This window comes from Saimiri boliviensis, chromosome 6, assembly GCF_048565385.1.
Source record: "Saimiri boliviensis isolate mSaiBol1 chromosome 6, mSaiBol1.pri, whole genome shotgun sequence".
Lineage (NCBI taxonomy): Eukaryota > Metazoa > Chordata > Mammalia > Primates > Cebidae > Saimiri > Saimiri boliviensis.
The window spans coordinates 124164394-124183446 of NC_133454.1; the positions used below are offsets into that span (position 1 = coordinate 124164394).

Below are 19053 nucleotides of genomic sequence, written 5' to 3' on the forward strand. Positions count from 1 at the left end.
CCAGGTGTCTTCAGACAGGTGGGCAGGCCTTTCTGTCTCTGATTCTGCCACAGAGGCAGGTGCTTGCCACCACTGTGAGAGCCAAGCCTTCCTGCTGTCTCTTCCATTTCAGGGCCTCCAGCATCTGGGAGACTGATGCCTTAGTCAGCCACTTCCACTCTCCAAAACCTTAACAAAAGCTGACGGCAGGGAGCAGAGAGGGAGGGAGCACAGGAATGGAGCTGGCCTCGGGGGAGAAGCGGAGGAGATAGCTGGGCTGTGGTTAAGTCATTTATTGATTTTATTTCTAAAACCCACATAGCGCCACTTTGCCGCTTCCAGAGCTTCAAAGAGCTAATTAACCGCCCAATGAGCCCACCAGGGAAACCAAGCTTGTGGGGGAAGCAATGAGGTGAAGCCAAGGTCAAAGAGGGTAGCCAGGCCCCAGGCCCTGCCCCCATTCTGTCAATTAAGGACAAAGGCAAAAAAGATGTCCTCGTTTCTTCTGGTAAGCTGAAGTTTAGGGCTTGGCTGGGGAAATGCGCTGGGCCTGCCTTGCTTCTGAGGGCTCCACAAGCCCAACAGACCCATAGCAAAGCACAGGCCTCCGGGATGGGGACCAGACACCCCAGTAAATAGCAGTAGCCAGCCCCAGCTCACATCTGGAAAGCAGCCCAGACCACAGATGCTGGCCCCAGCACCCAGGCGCTGGGGGGAGCCTACTGTCCCTCAGCTGCCCCGAAGGAAGGAGAGGCAGGTAGAACCAGGGCCACTCTAAGGCAACTCTCCCCAGGAGAGAACCCCACTACCTGGTGGAGACTCCACATGGATTTCTCTGGGCACCCTAATAGGCACTACGCACTTGCTGCCCAAGACATGGAAAAAAAGCAGAACTAAAAGACCCTTCACAAAGTGCTTGCAAAGCACAAGGTGGGGCACTTTATCCTGCCCCCCACCCCACCCCCAAAGCCTACAGTGCTGGCAGGCTGCAAGTCACCAGCAGAGAAGGAAAAAAGCCACTTGGCGGTTTTAATTTTAGCTGCTCTGTGCCTGACAGGCAGGATTAGTTGGCTTGACCTTTAGTGTTGATGCCTCCCCAGGCCCAGGCCTTAGTCAGGTGGCAGCTTCCAGGCACAGATCACCACTGGAGCTCATCAAACACGAGGGTCCTAGCCCCAGCACAAAGCCTTCAAAGGACAGAGACTAGAGAGATGAGCGGTGACCACGAAGGGCGAAATTGGTTCTCAGCCATGTTAACTAGTCACCAAGGGGAGACTAGGGAGCCACCCACACACTCAGCTGCCACCACCAAAGCCACACACAGGAGGCAGGTGGTGGGCTTCCCTAATTAACGACCCACAGTCTCGCCCCCAGATCAGGTGCTGAACAAAAGTTAAGGCAACTTTGGTGCTGCTGCTGATAGAGGAAGTTTATATGAAAAGAAAAAGCAGCAGGGGGTGGGGGAAGCGGCATTAAAAAAGAAAATAAAGAAGCAGACCCAGAAAACCACACTGCTCTTTTATTCAATGGAACATCCCCGCTTTAACGCAGTGTTGAATCTAACACCAAAAAAAAAAGCCCAGAGAAATTTCTGCAGATAAACCAGTGAAGAGAACGCGCAGTATACATTATTGTCAACATAATCACTCCATGGAGAGGGAAGCGGGAGGAAAAAGGAAGGAGAATGAACAGGGGGCTCAAACTCCTAGACACTGCAAAACATTCAGACGTTTGGGATTAAAATAAAACATAAAAGGAAGCCTTCCAGGAAGGAGAGGACCAAATGGAATCTGAGACAGCTCAGGTGGTCAAGGAGCCTGGGAAGAACTCAAGGCTGGCAGGAGAGCCCGAGGGAGCTCAGGCTGGCCCACCCACTGCAGGCAGGAACGCCAGGACAGATGGGAAACCCAGAACCTGGAGAGGAAGCTGCCCTCGGCCACCGTACAAGACTCCCTTGACAAGGGTGGCAGAGATTTAAAAGCCCCACACTTTAAACCAACATCTTTGGGGGTGGCTATGGCACCTTGAAAAACTTAGAACCAAAGAACCCCACAACCAGCTTGGCATGAATGGCCGAAGCCCATGCCCAAAACCATTTGCTCCCCTCTCCTTGGTAAGGGAAGGAGAACTGGAGAGAAGGGAAAAGAATCTAATTGCAGCAGAAGACCGGGGAGAGCATCTCCTTGGACGGAGTCTGAAGAAAGGAAGAGATAAGGAAGTAACAAAGGAAAAAGAAAAAAATTAATAAAAATTTCACGATATGGAGCCAGCGTGTTCCGATTCCGTCCACAAAAATAACTCAGGCTGCTTTGCCGAACCATCCTGTCCACCAGGGGCGTTGCTGAGGCTGTCTGCCTGGAAGGGTCACCAATGGGCGCGGAAAGTCCTCACTCTCATGGCTCGGGCCATCGCCGCCGCGGGGAGGGATCCTGGCGGCCCGGTTTGGGGAGAGGCAAAGGGAGTTGGGTGAGGAGAGAAAGAAGACAAAGAAGACACTCGATGCTACAGGGCGCCAGGAGAGCCCAAGCTGGCGCCCTTACTACCACTGCCCGTTCCCAAGCGAATCCTCAGTCGCTTGGCCCAGCCCCGTGCGTGCACACACACACATGCGTGCACACACAATCACATGCGTGCGTCCCAATGTCTGGCTCCATATGGTGAGGTTCGGCGTGTTTAAACGAGACCAATTCTCTCTATATATAATATATATTTTCTTAAAAAACAAGTCTAGTTCTGTGGTGGAGGCGGTGGGGGAGCTGGAGGCATCCCGAAGGGCGGCATGCCCGCCACCCCCATGCCCATCATGGTGACAAAGTTAGAAGGGTCCATGGGAGGCGGAGGAGGAGGGGGCGGGGCATACATCATGCCGGCGGAACCAGGCGGTGGAGGCGGCGGAGGGGGAGGGGCCCCAGGCGGCAGAGGCGGCTGGACCCCGGGGGGCAGGGGCACCATAGTGGGGTTGCCTTGCATCTGAGGGGCTCCTGGAGAAGCTGCGGCAGCCGCCTGCTGCTGTTGCCATGGCGGGATGGACCCTGTGCCAGCGCTCGTGGTGGTAGTCGTCGTATCTGGGGTGGTAAAGAAGCCCAAGGTCACACGCGCGGGGGCACACCGCGGCTGTCTGCGGCTGCTGCCTTGGGATGGGGGCGAGGGGCGCCTGCTCCTTGCTTGGCATGCGGTACGGTGGTGGGGGGCGGGCGGGCGGGGCTGGTGATGGGAGTGGAGGGGTGGGCAGGACTACCCTGGGGTCAGCCTCGAGGTCTCTGGGCTTAACAAAGTAAGCCCTTTGTCACCAATGCCCCTGGAAGGGCTGAGGGGAAGGTACCAGACACAAAAACAGCTCTGATGTCCCTCCGCCCAGCCGCCGCCACCACCGAACGGCACATTCAACCTCAAGGCCACAGCTGCTCTCTCCCCACTGCCCAGTCCCACCTCTGCAGTCTCTCACCCCAATCACAGCCCTCGCCAGAGCAAGCATGCACCATCCCACTCGGGCCATATGCACCAGGCTCGGTCCAGCCAGCTGCTCACTCTGCCTGTGAGGAACTGGACTTCTGGCCCCCTACCTACAATAGCAGGCTCCCCTCCAGGCCCCCACGAACCTCTCCCCAGACACAACCACACCAAACATCAGCTCTCCTCTCCAAGATGCCCCTCCTCCCCCCAGACCAGGAGGCCCTTTCTGTTTACCACCCCAGCAGAGCTCAGGGGCTCATCCCAAGGCACCTGCCTGCTTGTGTGAGGTGTGAGGCTCTATGGTTCCTCTCAGGCCCACCCCCACCATCCCACCCACCCCCACAAGCCCTAAATATTCTACTCACTTTGCTGCCATGGCAAGGGGGTACTGGAAGCCATACTGCTGCTGGGCGGAGGGGGTGGCGGAGGCTGCTGCTGCTGCTGTTGCCATGGGGGAAGAGGACCAGAGGGAGGGGGCGGGGGCTGCCCACTGGGAGGCGGCGGCGGCGGCGGCATCATGCCCATAGGCGGCGGCGGCATCATACCTGCAGGTAGGTGTAGGCAAAGATAAGGCCTCAGGGAAAGGGGGGGATTTGGGCCACAGTCCCCACGTGCCCAAGCCTAGGTGAAGACCCACAGCCAGCAGCCAGCCATTACCTTTTCCTTGATGCAGGCGATAGACCCCAGAGCCCACAGGCGTACTTCCCAGGTACTGATCTTGATGGAAGGAAAGAGCAGGGACTTAGCAGGACATTGGAACTGGCCAGGGAAGCCACCCCTGTGATAACTTGAGTTGCTATCCTTACAGGAGTTCTGAAAACCATGCCTGTAAAAGGCAGTGTCTGTGCCTAGCTGACACAGAATCACTCCCTGTACCAGAATGGAGTCTTGCTCCTTCCAGAGCCATAACCCTGGCAAGTCAGGCAGACCCGGCACACTGCCGAGCCACTTGAGAGCTACTTCTAGCTCAGTGACCTGATGTAACCCCCTGCTCATCCCAAAGCCCCAAGGTTTCTGGTCTGACACTTACTTACCCATTGGAGGAGGGCCATGGTGCCCAGGTGGGTGGGGGCCCTGGTTCATCGGAGGTGGTGGTGGCTGCATCCAAGGGGGTGGGGGTCCATTGGGGTTGTGCTGCATGGGATGTCCACCATGCCCACCTGTCAGGCTGGGTAATGGGTGTGGGAAGCTGTGGGGGCCGCCTCCAGGCCCACCAGGACCACCTCCGTGCATGCCATGGTAAGGCCGACTCTCTGAAGGGCCAGAATTCATCCAGGGTGGGCGGCTCTGAGTGGTGGACATGAGAGACTATGTGAGAGCATTTCCAGCCAACGTTCCTGCCTGCGCCCCCTGGTGGCAACATTGTTCTTCCGGTCATGCCACAGGACCAGAACACAACAAGGTCTTCTCGAAGTGAGAAGGCCCCAACTGGCCTGAGATCCCAGAAGAACAATGTTGCCATCCACATCCATCGATCTGCTCTACCCAAAGCACATGGCCATAGCTCCCAGTCTCTGCAGAAGAGAATGGGAAAGCCAGACCAAGAGAACTAGCCCCTAGGCTCACCGGTGGAGGTGGGTTGTTGGCAGGAGCAGCAGGACGAGGTGCACTGGCCAGGGGTGTGGTGGCAGGCCCAGAGGTGGAGCCCACAGATGCTGGGACGGGCGCTTCACCCAGTTCAGCCATGAGGGACAAATATTCTTTATCCATCCGTGCTTTATCCTGAGCTGACTGGGGATCACCAGGCCTGAAGTGGAATGGGGGACACAGAGAAAGTGGAAAAACTCATCAGGGAAGCTTTTACCCTGAGGAACCAACATACAGAAAGTGTTAAAGGATTCAATCATCCGATCATCACATCTTTCTAACCCCTTACTGAGCAGGGCTCTCAACAGTCTGATCAGATCCTCAGTTTCATGCCCAATTCTGCATCTGAGATTGCCAGAGCAGAGGCCCTTGGCGAAGAGCACAGGAGACCCCGAGCATCACTGAAGCACAGGTTCTCTCAACTCAATTCCATCAAACTTCATTCCCAGTTTGAGGAAACAAAATCTATGTAAGACTGGCCCAACTGCCAGAACGACCTTCCTGAACAAAAGCTTACATATTTACCAGAGTAAAAAGGTGCTGGTATTCAGTGCCCACTTGTAACTGGTCAGAAAGAAATTTTTTTTTTTTTCTTAAAGGGAGGGAGAAAAGATAGAGGCGACAGATATGGAGAAACCATCTCTGCTGTCTCTACCCACAAGACACAAGTCTTCTTGAACCAATTCTGAACAGCAAAAGCAGGGAATTTCCTCTTGAGCCCCAGTGAAAACATTTATACCCAAAATGGAAGCTTCCAGTTTTCTTGGGCTCAAGACAAACAAAGAAGGATATCTATAAAAGCCTATTTCTAAGGATCCTGGGCTTTAAACCACACCATTACAGACAATGTCACATTAACAGAAAGATGTTTCTCTTGGTCAGTAAGATTAACAACCAACTAATGTGCTAAGAGAGTTGTCCTGCACATCTCAGGCTACCAGGAAACCACAAGAGCCAGCCTCCTCACCTTTGGAATTTGCAGTCTGAAGCGATGTGGCCAGCCCCTCCGCACTTGGTACACACTGTGGTGTTGGTAATGCTGCGGGTCTCTGAACTCTGCCAGGGTCTTAAGATCCTATTAAAGGAACAAGAGGTTAACACAAGGGGACAATCTCTACTTCCATAGGTACTTCAGGTCTCTACACTCTGTCCTTTAAACTCATCACATACCTGTTGTCGTCTTCCCGAAGGGTCCCATTCAAGCGAGCCAACTCCCGAAGCTGCATCTTCCGTAGATCATTCTGGTCTTCCGGGGTCTCGATACCCTGCTTCAAGATGTTTCTTATCTAGTGAAGATACAGTGGACAGTTAAGGGCTTGGGGACTCCACCTAGGTTTTCGGCAAGAGGCTTCCTTTCTGGGCTCACCACTCACCTGTTCCACTGCCTTTTTGACGTTCTCCATTGTATTGGCGGTGACCAGCGCATGAAGTGGCTCATCTTCTCCGGGCAACATCTGGCCATCTTTGCGCCCAACCTTCCCTTCTTTCACAGATCCTTTCCCCCGGATCATAATCTTGGCATTGCACTCCTTCTCTATGTTCTTTAAGGTGTTCCCTCTGTCAGAGACAGAAATGGCTGCGTTTATACCTGACAAGGTCACACTCAAAGAGGGAACAGAGGCTGGACCAATTTGGCACTGGTGGAAAACTACAACTGCCGAGAATCAGATTTTCCGACCAAGAGCTCCATGAACTCTATTTACTGTCAGGTACAATAAACCCGAGAATTTGACTTTTCCGCCCTAGTGAGAAGACATTTTCTCACAGAAAGGCGTAATTCAGCCAAAATGAATGTCCTACCAAAAAGGGGGAAAGTAAGCCAATAGTAACCAACTGGGCACAAAATGGACACATCTCAGGCTTTAAAAAGGAATTCTGTATCCCAGACTACGTTACTCACCTGGGCCCAATGAGCAGCCCCACAAAGTTGATTTCTGGGTACTCATCTTGTGGAATCATGACTTTATCACTCACACGTGTTGCTGGAGGTCTAAGAAAGAAAAGCCTGTCACTGCACATTTCTGGAGGACGACACAGCCAGGAGGTCTTCTAAATCTAACTGTTGGTACCATGCACTAATTATGGGTGATTTGGGGCAAAAAGTGAGTAGTACCAGTATTGTCCCATCCCAGCAGACCACCCATGACCTGCATGTGTCCTCATCCCAGATGATCTAGCCCCTCGGCTTACTTGTAATCTGCAGGTGGCTTAAAATCCGGGTTGAGTGCAACCATCTCAGTGATGAGGTTGTGCCGCTCCTCTTCCAGCTTTTTGCGGGTGCGGAACTCTCGGGTGTTAAGCCGCTTCCCCTCGCTATTGTAGATGGGCTCAGGGGAAGGGGACCTGTGGGAAACACACTCCCGTTTACTATTCTGTCCCAACTTTTCTCATTCCCACATGGACTATAACAAGTCTTTCCCAGCCCCTCTGTCTCTCAGACCCTAATACAACACTGTTCGGAGGAACCGACCATAACGTGTGCTACTCAAGATCGTGTGGAATGGGGAGATGGAAGCTGGCTTAACATTAGGGGTCTGGGGTGTGTATAAGAAAGGAAAAAAAACAACAAAAAAAAGATTTTTGCATCTAGAAGTGATGAGAGGAAAAAATGTCTATCCTTTGGGGGAAAATCTTTGGATTCTAAGTGGCAAGGTCAGTAGCCCCTGGAGTCTTCTTGCTAAATATGGATTTCCTTCCATTTGAAAAAAGTTACAATATCCCAACTTTACGAACCACAGAAACCCCAAGTTTAGGCAAAATGTTAACTCTTGGAAAGCTCATGCCCTATAAGGAAGAGCTTCTGTTCCCCTAACACATAGTATGGATGGGCTCTTTAACCCAATGCAAATGGGACTGAAGGCTACTGCAGCTACTTGGCCCCCACAATGGAGAGAGATGGTTCAAGGCTTCGTCTTTGCTTTTCCTTCAATGGCCTGGCTGGCTGTGTCCAAGGCCCAGGAGACAACCTGTTTTCTGGCTGTTCGAGGTTGGGGAGTCTGAGTAGAGAAAAACGTTAAAGTGCTAAAGCAGCTTCTGTGAGAGGCTGCAAATGTAGATTTGGTCAAATACTTGTCTAGGGTCTGAACCTGCAAACAGCAAGGGGAAAACCTATGATTCTCCACCAGGGTTTACAAGTCCAGAAAGCAGATTTTCTCTCTCTCATTTTTTTAAGGAATAAAATGCTGTTGCTACAAGTAAAAAAAAATATAACGATAAAATGGTCAGTTTACCAAGCTGGATTTTGCAGTAATAAAAAAGAGAGGTTACACTCCTAGAATTTTGAGTTAAGATTACAAAAAGGACCATAGCTTGATATTCTGAATGTAAATTTAGTAGCAGCTGCAAGAAGGGAAGAGACCATGTGCATCAGGTTATTAAAAAAACATCCTGAAAGTAGTCAAGACTCCTATACCCTTGGTTTAGTTGAGAGAACCTTGCCTAGTTGGAGAGCAAGGACTGAACTCGGCTGCTCCCACTGTCTTCAGCCTAAAGGGAACCATGTCACACCACGTTACACACACGATGGAATAAAAGGTCAGGTTTGTTCATGGCTAATGACGGCTAAATGACACCTCCGTTTCTAGCATTTGTATAAACTGTTAGCACAATCCAGTAATGGTGAACAAAAGCAAACATACCCCAGCTCATTAGACTACCATCTTATACATTTAAATCTACAAGAAAGTTTTAAACATATTTTACTGTGCAAGTTAAGCAACATCAAAATAACAATAAACTGGCTTAATTGATATAACACCTTTTTAAGAAATTATCTTAATTAAGAAAACCCATGCATTTCCCTCCAACCTGGGCTCATAAGCAAAACCAATCAGGCAACAGGGCCTCTTTCAAAACTGAATACAAGGGAGGAAAAAGCCTGCTCTGGTTTCATTTCTAACATGCTCGACATTTCTACTCCCCACCCCATAGCTGTCTCGAATTAAGCATTCTTGGCTAGTTACAAAAACAAGTCTTACCAGGACCCAATTGGCCATGTTAAGGCCTCACAACAGTTTAACCTCTTCCCAAATTGCAGAAATGAAAGGCAAAAGCTAGTATTCTAGAGGTTAGACTGGCCCGACTTCTTCACCTCCAATAGGCATCGGCTAGATCAACTAAATACTAATCCCAGTTATCCAGGAAGCAAAGAAGGTTTGTTAAAAATTCAACCTTTGGAGGAATTGACTGGTAACCTGTAGACATATTATTAAAGGGAAAAAGGCCAAAAAGGCACTAAACAGTTGTGGTCTATGACCTACAAGTAAATTTTTTAAAAAAAATCTTCAAAAAGAAACGAAACACAATACAACCCTACAACCAAAATCTATCTATAGGTAAAATATAGCAAATTTAGTACGTCAAGTTAAAGAGTCAATATGGAGAAACAAGGAAGTTAATGTTTCCTGGCAAAGGGCGGAAGATGCATGAGTGACTTCTAAAGCCATGACATCATCTTCCTGATTTAATAAGCTATTAACTGGGTAACAAAAACCAAAAACACTACTTTTTACAGCAAAGTCTTTTCAACTATGCCGTATGCACTAAGAGAAAATTGAGAGGGAGACTTACTGCCCTTCTAATTAAATGACCAATTTTAGCTGTTCAATCAGCTAATAAAATTCCAGTTTAAAAAGTTCATCTCCCCCACACGAATTATTTTTTCTGAGGTGAGAGAAACGGCAAACTGAAATGACATGACCACAGCTGTTTGAGGCCCACGCTCCCTTTAAGGAAAAAAAAAGTAATTTAGGGTTGGTAGCTTGCCTTCCCAAAATGGTGAGAATATTCTGGCCCCTCCCAACACCCCCAAGGCAATGGCCAAGGCTGAAAGTTAACTGGCAGTGAAGGAAGTTGGTTAGAAATCTCATCTGATTTTGAAGCCACTTCAAAACCATGAGCAGGAAGACTGTAGCAATGAGCTGACCAGAGTTTCTGGGTTGCTCAAGTTCAGTGATGCTCAAAAATATTCTTAGTCCCTGCACCGTGTACCTGTGAGAAAAACTCTATGCCCTGGGCTTTCACCCAAAGCAGGTACGGAAAAGGCAGGTTAACGGGCCACCTCACTGTCCCTAAGGGTGGGTAAATCAGGTTAAGATCTACATGCTTACCAGTTGGAAACCAGTTGTCCATTTTCCTGTAACTTTTTATTCTCCCAACATTTTAAGTTTTATTCCAATTTTCTAACTGTTGACTGACCATACATATTTCTAATTAAACCTTAATCCCCAAAATGGTCAGAGTACAGTCGTCTTACTAGGATTTTATTGAACTGACACAACATGTTGCCACCAGTAAAACGTATTGAGAAAAAGGTAAAAGCGTTACTGTCAGCTGGTTAAAACTGTTTCCCAACCTGTCCTCAGGGTTAGGGGGGATGCCCAGGTCTCCTGTGCGCAGTTTACGAGTCAGGTCTTCTATCTGCAGTTGCACTGGAAGAAACCAGGTTAGGAAAGAAAAAAAAGGATGGAAAAAAGACAATGTTACCAAAAAACATCTCAAATCTCAATAACAAGCATGAAGAACTCGGAGACTTTGAAAGGGACGACTGATTAGTGAACACATTGAAGCAAAAACCCCAAACCACCTATCGGCAGGAGTCCTTTTACATCTATAGGTTTTTTTCACTTCAAAATGGTTATCACTTAAGGAAGCAAACAGTTTGTTGGAAGAGGGGTTAGCAATAAAGACTGTTCACTAAGGCTAACATCAAAGCAATTATAGGAGGTGTTTTACCTCTTCCTCCCCACCAAGGCTTGCTTACAATTGGTACCCAGAACCAAAAACCATGTTATGTCACCAATACCTGATTCCCATCAAATTACTTGAGGGCAAGAATTGAGGTTTTCTTCATTAAATATTAAACATAGCCCAAAATGAGACCCAATTAACATGGGACAAGGAAAAATACCAATTGAGCAAAGATCATTTTCATCAATACCACACTTAAAATTCCTCAAATAAGACATTTAATAACAAAATTCAACAACTTATAAAAATTTGTACATACTCTTTCTGTACAACCAGACCTGTACTAGGTAAGGGTCTCCCAATACCTGCAGCTTTTATTCAATTATATAAAATATTTATTCAAATATTAAATGACAAACCACATATCTTAATAAACCAGTAACCATAAAGTGCTAAGAATTTGTTTTCAGGCTTGCTTTTTTTCATATGGGAAGCAAGTGTGTAGAAGATGGAATGTGTGGATCAATGACAATGTATATGGCCCTCGGGCCTTGACCAATGAGGCTGTGCATGAAAAAGAGAGATGAGGGTTTCACAAAAGTTGCCAGTGACTCCAGGAAAATGTTACACGGCTGATTTTCCAAGATAATGGGAACTGCAGAGCCAGAGCAGCTTTCTTCAATGTGCAGAATAACCACCTGTTCCTTACCTTTGCAGCATCTGAGAATTTTGAGCAGGCATCTCTAATAAAGGGCAAGTGTTACTAGGTTGGGTTAAAATTGAGCTGGCTCCAAGACAGAATTAATGCATCCCTAACCAGATATATACAACCTTAAATACATTCACAGGGCTATACCACACCCATACACTGAAACCCCGAAGAAATGAAAACTCATTATCATCAAAAGATACTGGCTGGGCGCGGTGGCTCATGCCTGTAATCCCAGCATTTTGGGAGGCTGAGGCGGGCAGATCACGAGGTCAGGAGATGGAGACCATCCTGGCCAACATGGTGAAACCCCATCACTACTAAAAATACAAAAAAAGTAACTGGGTATGGTGGCATGCGCCTGTAGTCCCCTCTACTTGGGAGACTGAGGCAGGAGAATCAGTTGAACCTGGGAGGTGGAGGTTGCAGTGGAGATCGCGATACTACACTCCAGCCTGGCTAAAGAACAGGACTGTGTCTCGGAAAAAAAAAAAAAAGAAAGAAACAAACAAAGAAAAAACAGAAAGATATTGAGGGCATTCTGGACAAAGCAGTATGTACTGCAGGAGACAGATTAGTAAGACACATGGCTTCCCAAGCTCCTTCATGCCTGAAAAGCTCTGACTTTGCAGTTGAGTATTAAGCTAAACAAACTCCAGGTGAAAGTCACCTTCACTTAAGGGGGGGGGGGGTTCCCTTTTTAACTGAACTATGGAAATGTGGGGCCCTATCTAAATAAAAACGGTCCTTCTCTTCTGTGGAGACCTACACCTCTGCTTTGATTCTATTTTGACTATAGCTCTAAATAGCCCTTAGGGCTCAGCGAATTCACTAGCCCTCCACAGAAAAGAGAAATGGCGTTGTAAAGAATCGATGCTCTTCCCATTTTCTAAATATGCTTGTGTTCTTGGGATCACTCCACTAGGGACATTTCACAAGGTTGTAAAGACTCAGACTGGTCTAAAATGAGACACAAGGGAATGGGTGGGAGTAGACAGGAACAGTAGGGAAAGAACAAGTATTAGTAGTACCATGAAAGGAGACAGACAATTCCAACGCCTCAAAATTCTCAGCAGTCTAAAAACCAGGAAATTAAGACCCTCAGGAGTAATAACATGCTGGCCTTAAAAGCTTTTTGGTTGTGAAGGCTACAGCCTCGTAGGCTTAGGAGGTCTTTACCCAAATTTCCTCTAAAGGGGATGTTTCTTTGGTTAGTAGAAAATGTTTTTATCAAGTAAACTTTTTTGAGACAGCTGCACAGGTATATAAAACTTTCATTAAAAAAAAAGTTTTTTTTTAAAACAATTTCGAGGTTAATTTCAATTCCACTGTGGATAGTCATTCTTAATTCTCAAAACTTCCCAGCATAGAAAACCTTTTATCCTAGCACTTCATTCCATATCCACGCAGTAATATCACTTTTCCAGCAGAGTTCTTTAAGAGTAAATACAAGAGCCTTCATTTTAAGACAGCTCTCCATAGACCAAACCAGAAAAGATGTTGAAGGGAAGGTTAAATTCTTAAATTCAAGAAAATTAAAAGGGGTGAATTGTAAACACACTTTCAGAACCACTTTTTGTCATTTTTTTTTCCTTTCAGAAAGTACCTATAAAAAGTAAAAGACCACATTTTAGGGGGAGGAATATGAAATTATGGTGAAAGGCCATGCTGTGAAAAGTACGTGGTTTACAATACCTGCGGTGTTCTCCACTGGGGCCTGTCCAGAGAGGCAGATGACACTCACCTCATCAACTGGCAATGAACAGCAGCTGAAAAGGGTGGGCTGCTGGAATGGGGACTATTCTTACTCCTAAGTGAGTCGCTACCTTCCTAACACTCCCGGAGAACACTGCCGTTACAACAGACCGAAACAAGGAGCTGCAAATGCAGAACTCACTGGGCAAAAACTGACAGAATATACCAAAGTCGTGAGTGAAAGTATCTTATCTCAGAAAAGATAACTACAATTGCAAACTTTCAAGAAATGCAGAATAAATCGTAACATCTCAAAGTGTATCTGGATGCAGAACGTATATTTACCTATGTAAGCTCTTTCTTGTTCTCGAGTAAGTCCAGGGGGAATAACTGTGGGCATTCCCGGAATCACCGTCTTTTGTTCCATTGTGTCTTGGTTCCAGCGGCTCCTCTTCCGCTTCTTACTTGGGAAGTCTAAAGGCAGAGACAAAGTCTATCAGGTGTAAATATCAACAGAGTATCAACAGTTAAGGATATTTAAGGTACTACACAGAAATTCAGCAGATTGTGAAACTGAAAGCTTAACCCAAAATTTAAATAGCAAAACAAACAAAACAAAACAAAAAACCCAGAAAAGAAACCTGAGAGGTCAGAGATTTAAAACTCAAGGCCACTACAAGGGTACCTGGTCCTGGGTCAGGCAAGTTAACATTTCAGATTCTTAGTTTTTGTCTAGAAAACTGTCAAATACATAAACACGGTAATCTTAATGCACAGGGCTGCAGAGAGCATTAAATATCTATCATATTACCCCTGAGAGCTCTGAAAGCCCCAGGAAGACACAAATACACGGAAGAATCATAGGTTTGTAAAGTAGTCCTGAGGGGACTGGTGGCTCCTCCCACCTCCACTCTCCGCGTCACCTTTCACCTTTCAAGAGACCGGACCACGGCTAAACCCAGTTACACACTACTAAGTAGGAAAAGCCCAATTCTTCAACAAGATCACCTTTGTCTTCCTAAGTTTAGCCAAAATCAGCATTCAATTTTCCTGGCCAGTTGGACACTCAGGGTCTGAACTCTTAAAAGAATCTATCAAAAATTCAACGAACAAGAACCTATACAATAGCAGCCAAGTCCTCCTTCCCCCATACAAAGGCAAAAAATCCCTACATTTGCCAAAAAAAGAGTCCTATTACCTCAAGGGTACAGGATCAGAAAGAAAAGCGTTTTTAAAAGAATGTGACGGGTGCCCGTCAGACTGAGACCTAAGGATACTGAGGGGAGATTTTAAAAAACCTAGAGTTCTCTCCCCAAAAGAGACCAAGAAAGATCAGACCGAACCATCACCTGAAGCCTTCCAAACTCTCCGGAGTGAAACCCCTGCCTTGCTGTACAAATAGTGGAGCTATTCTTGGTAACTTTCCCATTCTGGTTCCTCAAGAGCACAAGGGAGCCGTTGAACGTCATCAGGTGGGGCTTTCACGCCCTCCTGGCATTCGCACCCAGCACCTTGCCCTGCGCAGAACACCCGCCACCCCTCTTCCCACACCAGCGGACTGGAGGACAACATGGGGCCCCCAGCTTTCAAAGTAGGGCCGCACAGCCCGGCCACCTTACTGCGTCTGCGCACAGCGCGCCGCCCGTCCTCCTGCCCTCCCCCAATAGCGCGCGTGCGCAACAGAGGCCCTTGAACCAGGCCGCGCGCGCCCCGGAGCGCCTCCGCCCGGGCCTCCCGTGCGCGCGCGCGCGCGCGCGCCCCTGCCGCGTGCAGCCGCCGTCGCCGCCGCCGCCGCGCGCCCCTTAGGCGGCCGGGCCCGTCCGCGCGACGCCTCTCGCGCGCTCTCGGCCCGACTCACCTCCTCCGCCGCCGGCCGGGCCCGGCTGCTGGTCCTTACGCGGCGGCTGGGGTGGCGGCGGCTGCGGTGGCGACACGCGCTGGTAGAGCGGCGGCGGAGGGGGCGGCTGCGGCGGCGGATACGAGGCGCCGGGGGACGGTGGCGGTGGAGGCGGCGGCGACTGCTGGGGAGGCGGAGGGGGCGGCGGCGGAGGCGGCGGCGGCGGCAGCGCCGCGAAGGGGAAGGCGGCGGTCAGGGCCCCCATCGAGCCCACGGGCGGAGGCGGCGGCGGCCCGGGAGCCAGCAGCCCCGCCCCAGGCCCGGGTGCAGGCGGAGGCCCGGGCTCGAAGCCCCCTTTGGGCCCAGGAAGCGAGGGGAGCCCGGGGGGGCCCAGCTTACCCAACGGCGTGGCGTTCGCTCCGGTCGCCATGGCGCCCCCGGGGACCGGCACCGGCGGCTGCTTTTCCTCGGCGACGGCTTCTCCTTCGCAAGCCTCCCGGGGGGAGGGGACCCGACTGCGCGGCCGTAGCGCGCGGAGCCCGTCCTCTCACGCGGCGGGCGCGGCGGCGCGAGACGCACAAAGAGGGAGGAGAGAGGGCGCCGCGGGGGCGGGCCGAGGGCGGCGAGGCCGGGGCCTGGATTGGGCCGGGCCGAGGCGAAGGGTCGAAATCGGCGGCCTCCGATTGGCGGAGCCTCGGTCCTTCTGGATGCGCGCTGGGATTGGCCGAACCGTTAGGCCTGGCGAGGAAATGGCGGCGGAGTCCGGTGGGCTGGGAGGTGTCCCAGCGCGCACCTCATTTGTTACTGCGCGAACTGAGCTCGGAGTCCAGAAAGGAGGGGATGGGGTGGGGCCAACTCTGTGACGGATCGGCGACGAGCTCTCTCATTGGCTGCGGTTGTGGAGTCAATCAATCTCGCGTGCGTCGTAATGTCACGGGATTGGCTGTCGCTGGTTCCAGCCTTTTTCTACTCCCCTCCCCCAAGGGGCAGTTTCTCCGGGATTAAGCGAGAAGTCGCGGCGGAAAAGGCCCAGCCGGAACGAGATTTATGGCGGAGGGAGCCTAGAGCTGGGAGTGCGCATGCGTAGACGGGGCAAACCCGCCTATTCGCCCTTCTCCCTTTACCTCAGACCCTCGGGTGCAGCACGGAAGCTCTAAGTGACGTCAATATTTGTTCCCAAGGTAACGCGGAACCTTAGGCGGGAGCAAGGGAGGGGCTGGCGCTCGCCGGAAAACCGGCTCTCTTGACGCTGCAGGTAAAAAGACTTCCAGGCCGGGCGCGTTGGGTCACGCCTGTTATCCCAGCACTTGGGGAGACCGAGGCGGGCGGATCACGAGGTCAGGAGATCGAGACCATCCTGACCAACGTGGTGAAACCCTGTCTCTACTAAAAATACAAAAATTAGCCGGGCGTGGTGGTGCGTGCCCGTAGTCCCAACTACTCAGGAGGCTGAGACAGAATAGCTTGAAAACGGAAGTTGCAGTGAGCCGGAATCGCGCCACTGCACTCCAGCCTAGCGATAGAGCGACACTCCGTCTCAAAAAAAAAAAGACTTCCTGTCTTTTTTTTTTTTTTTGAGACGGAGTTTTGCTCTTGTTACCCAGGCTGGAGTGCAATGGCGCGATCTCGGCTCACCGCAACCTCCACCTCCTGGGTTCAGGCAATTCTCCTGCCTCAGCCTCCTGAGTAGCTGGGATTACAGGCACGCGCCACCACGCCCAGCTAGTTTTTTGTATTTTTAGTAGAGACGGGGTTTCACCATGTTGACCAGGATGGTCTCGATCTCTCGATCTCGTGATCCACCCGCCTCAGCCTCCCAAAGTGCTGGGATTACAGGCTTGAGCCACCGCGCCCGGCTGACTTCCTGTTTTTTAAAAAAAAAAAAAAATTAAAAGTGACCCAAAAAGCTACGAATAGAGAAGACTTGTTGAAGGATTCAAAACAGTATTTTAACTGATGCAACGACATAAAATCTTAGATGAAAGACAACATTCTTTGTGTAGTTTGCAAGATAAAAAGACAACATAAGGTAGTCAATTCAAAAATTACAAATGTACACTTCTATTGGAATCCCAGCGGAGTTCAGAAGATTTAAATGATCTTAAACAAAACAATAACTGCTACAATAGTGGGAAAACTTGTAAACAAAACGGAGCAGGAGCTTGCCTATCCTGATGGTAAACCTAGTATTAGTATATATGAAACACAATAGGCTAGCACGGTGGCTCACACCTGTAATACCAGCACTTTGGGAAGCTAGGGTGGGCGGATCACATGATGTCAGGAGTTCGAGATCGGCCTGGCCAACATGATGAAACCCCGTCTTTACTAAAAATGCAAAAATTAGCCAGGTGTGGTGGTAGGTGCCTGTAATCCTAACTACTCGGGAGATTGAGAACGCAGAATTGCTTGAACCTGGGAGGTGGAGGTGCAGTGAACCAAGATCCCCCTACTGCACACCAGCTTGAGCAACACAGCAAGACTCCGTCTCAATAAAAAACAAAAACAAGGCCGGGCGCGGTGGCTCAAGCCTGTAATCCCAGCACTTTGGGAGGCCGAGGCGGGTGGATCATGAGGTCAAGAGATCGAGACCATCCTGGTCAACAAGGTGAAACCCCGTCTCTACTAAAAATACAAAAAATTAGCTGGGCATGGTGGCGCATGCCTGTAATCCCAGCTACTCAGGAGGCTGAGGCAGGAGAATTGCTTGAACCCAGGAGGCGGAGGTTGCGGTGAGCCGAGATCGCGCCATTGCACTCCAGCCTGGGTAACAAGAGCAAAAACTCGTCTCAAAAAAAAAAAAAAAAAAAAAAAAAACTCAATAAAATAAACAGTATGATATTGTTGGCAAGAAAGTAGTGCAACAGAATCCAGAAATGCCACAAAGGTGATACTTCATTTAAATCAGGAAAAGATGATTTAGTTGATAAATGGTGTAGTCTTTTTTTTTTTTTTTTTTTTTTTTGAGAAGGAGCCTCACTCTGTCGCCCAGGCTGAAGAGCGGTAGCGTGATCTCAGCTCACAGCAACCTCCCCGTCTCGGGTTCAAGCGATTCTCCTGCCTCCACGTCCTGAATAGCTGGGATTACAGACATTTGCCACGATGCCTGGCTAATTTTTGTATTTTTAATAGAAGTCGGGTTTCTTCATGTTGGTCAGGCTGGTCTCAAATTCCTGATCTCGTGATCCACTCACCTCAGCCTTCCAAAGTGCTGAGATTACAAGTGTGAGCCATCATGCCCTGATGCTGTAGTCTTAAATCTAAACAACAACACATTTAGAATGCAATTTAGGAGATTATAAGAGTAATCTAGGGTTTGAGAGACTGCAAAGACAGGAACCCCAAATATAAAAAGATGAACTTGATTACCCCAAAAATTAACACTGTGTGATAAAAGTCGAGACAATGATAGATGAAGAAAAAATATTTGCCATACACGATAAAGAGCCAATACCTTTTACCAGGTAACAAAAGAAAAAAAAAAGGAGCCAATACCTGTAAAATACAGAGAAATCTTAAAAACTAATTACAGCCAGGCATGGTGGTTCATGCCTGTAATCCCAGCACTTTGGGAGGCTGAGGCAGGCGAATCACCTGAGGTCAGCAGTTTGAGACCAGCCTGGCCAACCAACATGGTGAAACCTCATCTCTACTAAAAATACAAAAATTAGCAGAGCATGGTGGCACATGCCATTAATCCCAGCTACTTTGGAGACTGAGGCAAGATAATCGCTTGAACCTGGGAGGTGGAGGTTGCAGTGAGCCCAGATTGCACCATTGCACTCCAGCCTGGGCGACAAAGTAAGACTGTTTCAAAAAAAAAACAAAAAACAAAACAAAACAAAACAAAAAAAAAAGGCAAAAAATATAAATAGGCATGTCTTAGAAGAGCATATCCAAATAGCCAAAAAACATGAAAGGGTACACAACCCCTCTGCTATGGTTTGTTAAAATAAATGTAAAATATGTTGGAACCCCCAGAACACTTTAAACCTGGAGAGAGATGTGACTGCGATCTCAGCCATATATGGCTACAATTTGTTTCTCAGATAATAGATTAACTCGCTTATTTTTCTTGTTCTGTGCAATTACTGGAGAGAATTAA

General features: G+C 49.0%; 1 protein-coding gene across 15 annotated transcripts; it reads right to left on the reverse strand.

The window, feature by feature from the left end:
* Positions 1-1482: 1482 nt before the first annotated feature.
* SF1 (splicing factor 1) lies at positions 1483-15772 on the reverse strand. Of its 15 annotated transcripts, none has more exons than XM_039471482.2 (14): positions 14970-15772; positions 13457-13585; positions 10373-10448; positions 7210-7362; positions 6920-7009; positions 6393-6576; positions 6190-6305; positions 5987-6094; positions 4999-5179; positions 4467-4740; positions 4090-4149; positions 3798-3977; positions 2840-3044; positions 1483-2408 (listed from the first exon to the last, which is right to left on the reverse strand). In XM_039471482.2, the coding sequence occupies exons 1-14, from the start codon at positions 15376-15378 to the stop codon at positions 2279-2281; spliced, it is 2295 nt and encodes a 764-aa protein (XP_039327416.1). In that variant the 5' UTR covers positions 15379-15772; the 3' UTR covers positions 1483-2278. The 15 variants fall into 15 exon arrangements, with proteins under 15 accessions (XP_039327416.1, XP_074257766.1, XP_039327420.1 ...); XM_074401665.1 differs by having other exon boundaries at positions 4090-4144; positions 15348-15771; XM_039471486.2 differs by having other exon boundaries at positions 15348-15771.
* Positions 15773-19053: the final 3281 nt, after the last annotated feature.

What these genes read in the sequence shown, in the direction of transcription:
- SF1 (XM_039471481.2), bottom strand. Translation starts at nt 15,378, where the DNA reads ATGGCGACCGGAGCGAACGCCACGCCGTTGGGTAAGCTGGGCCCCCCC. An exon ending in CTTCGGGAAGACGACAACAG is followed by an intron (nt 6,095 to 6,189) that starts GTATGTGATGAG and finishes TTCCTTTAATAG; the next exon opens with GATCTTAAGACCCTGGCAGA. An exon ending in CCATGGCCCTCCTCCAATGG is followed by an intron (nt 4,150 to 4,466) that starts GTAAGTAAGTGT and finishes CCTTCCATCAAG; the next exon opens with ATCAGTACCTGGGAAGTACG.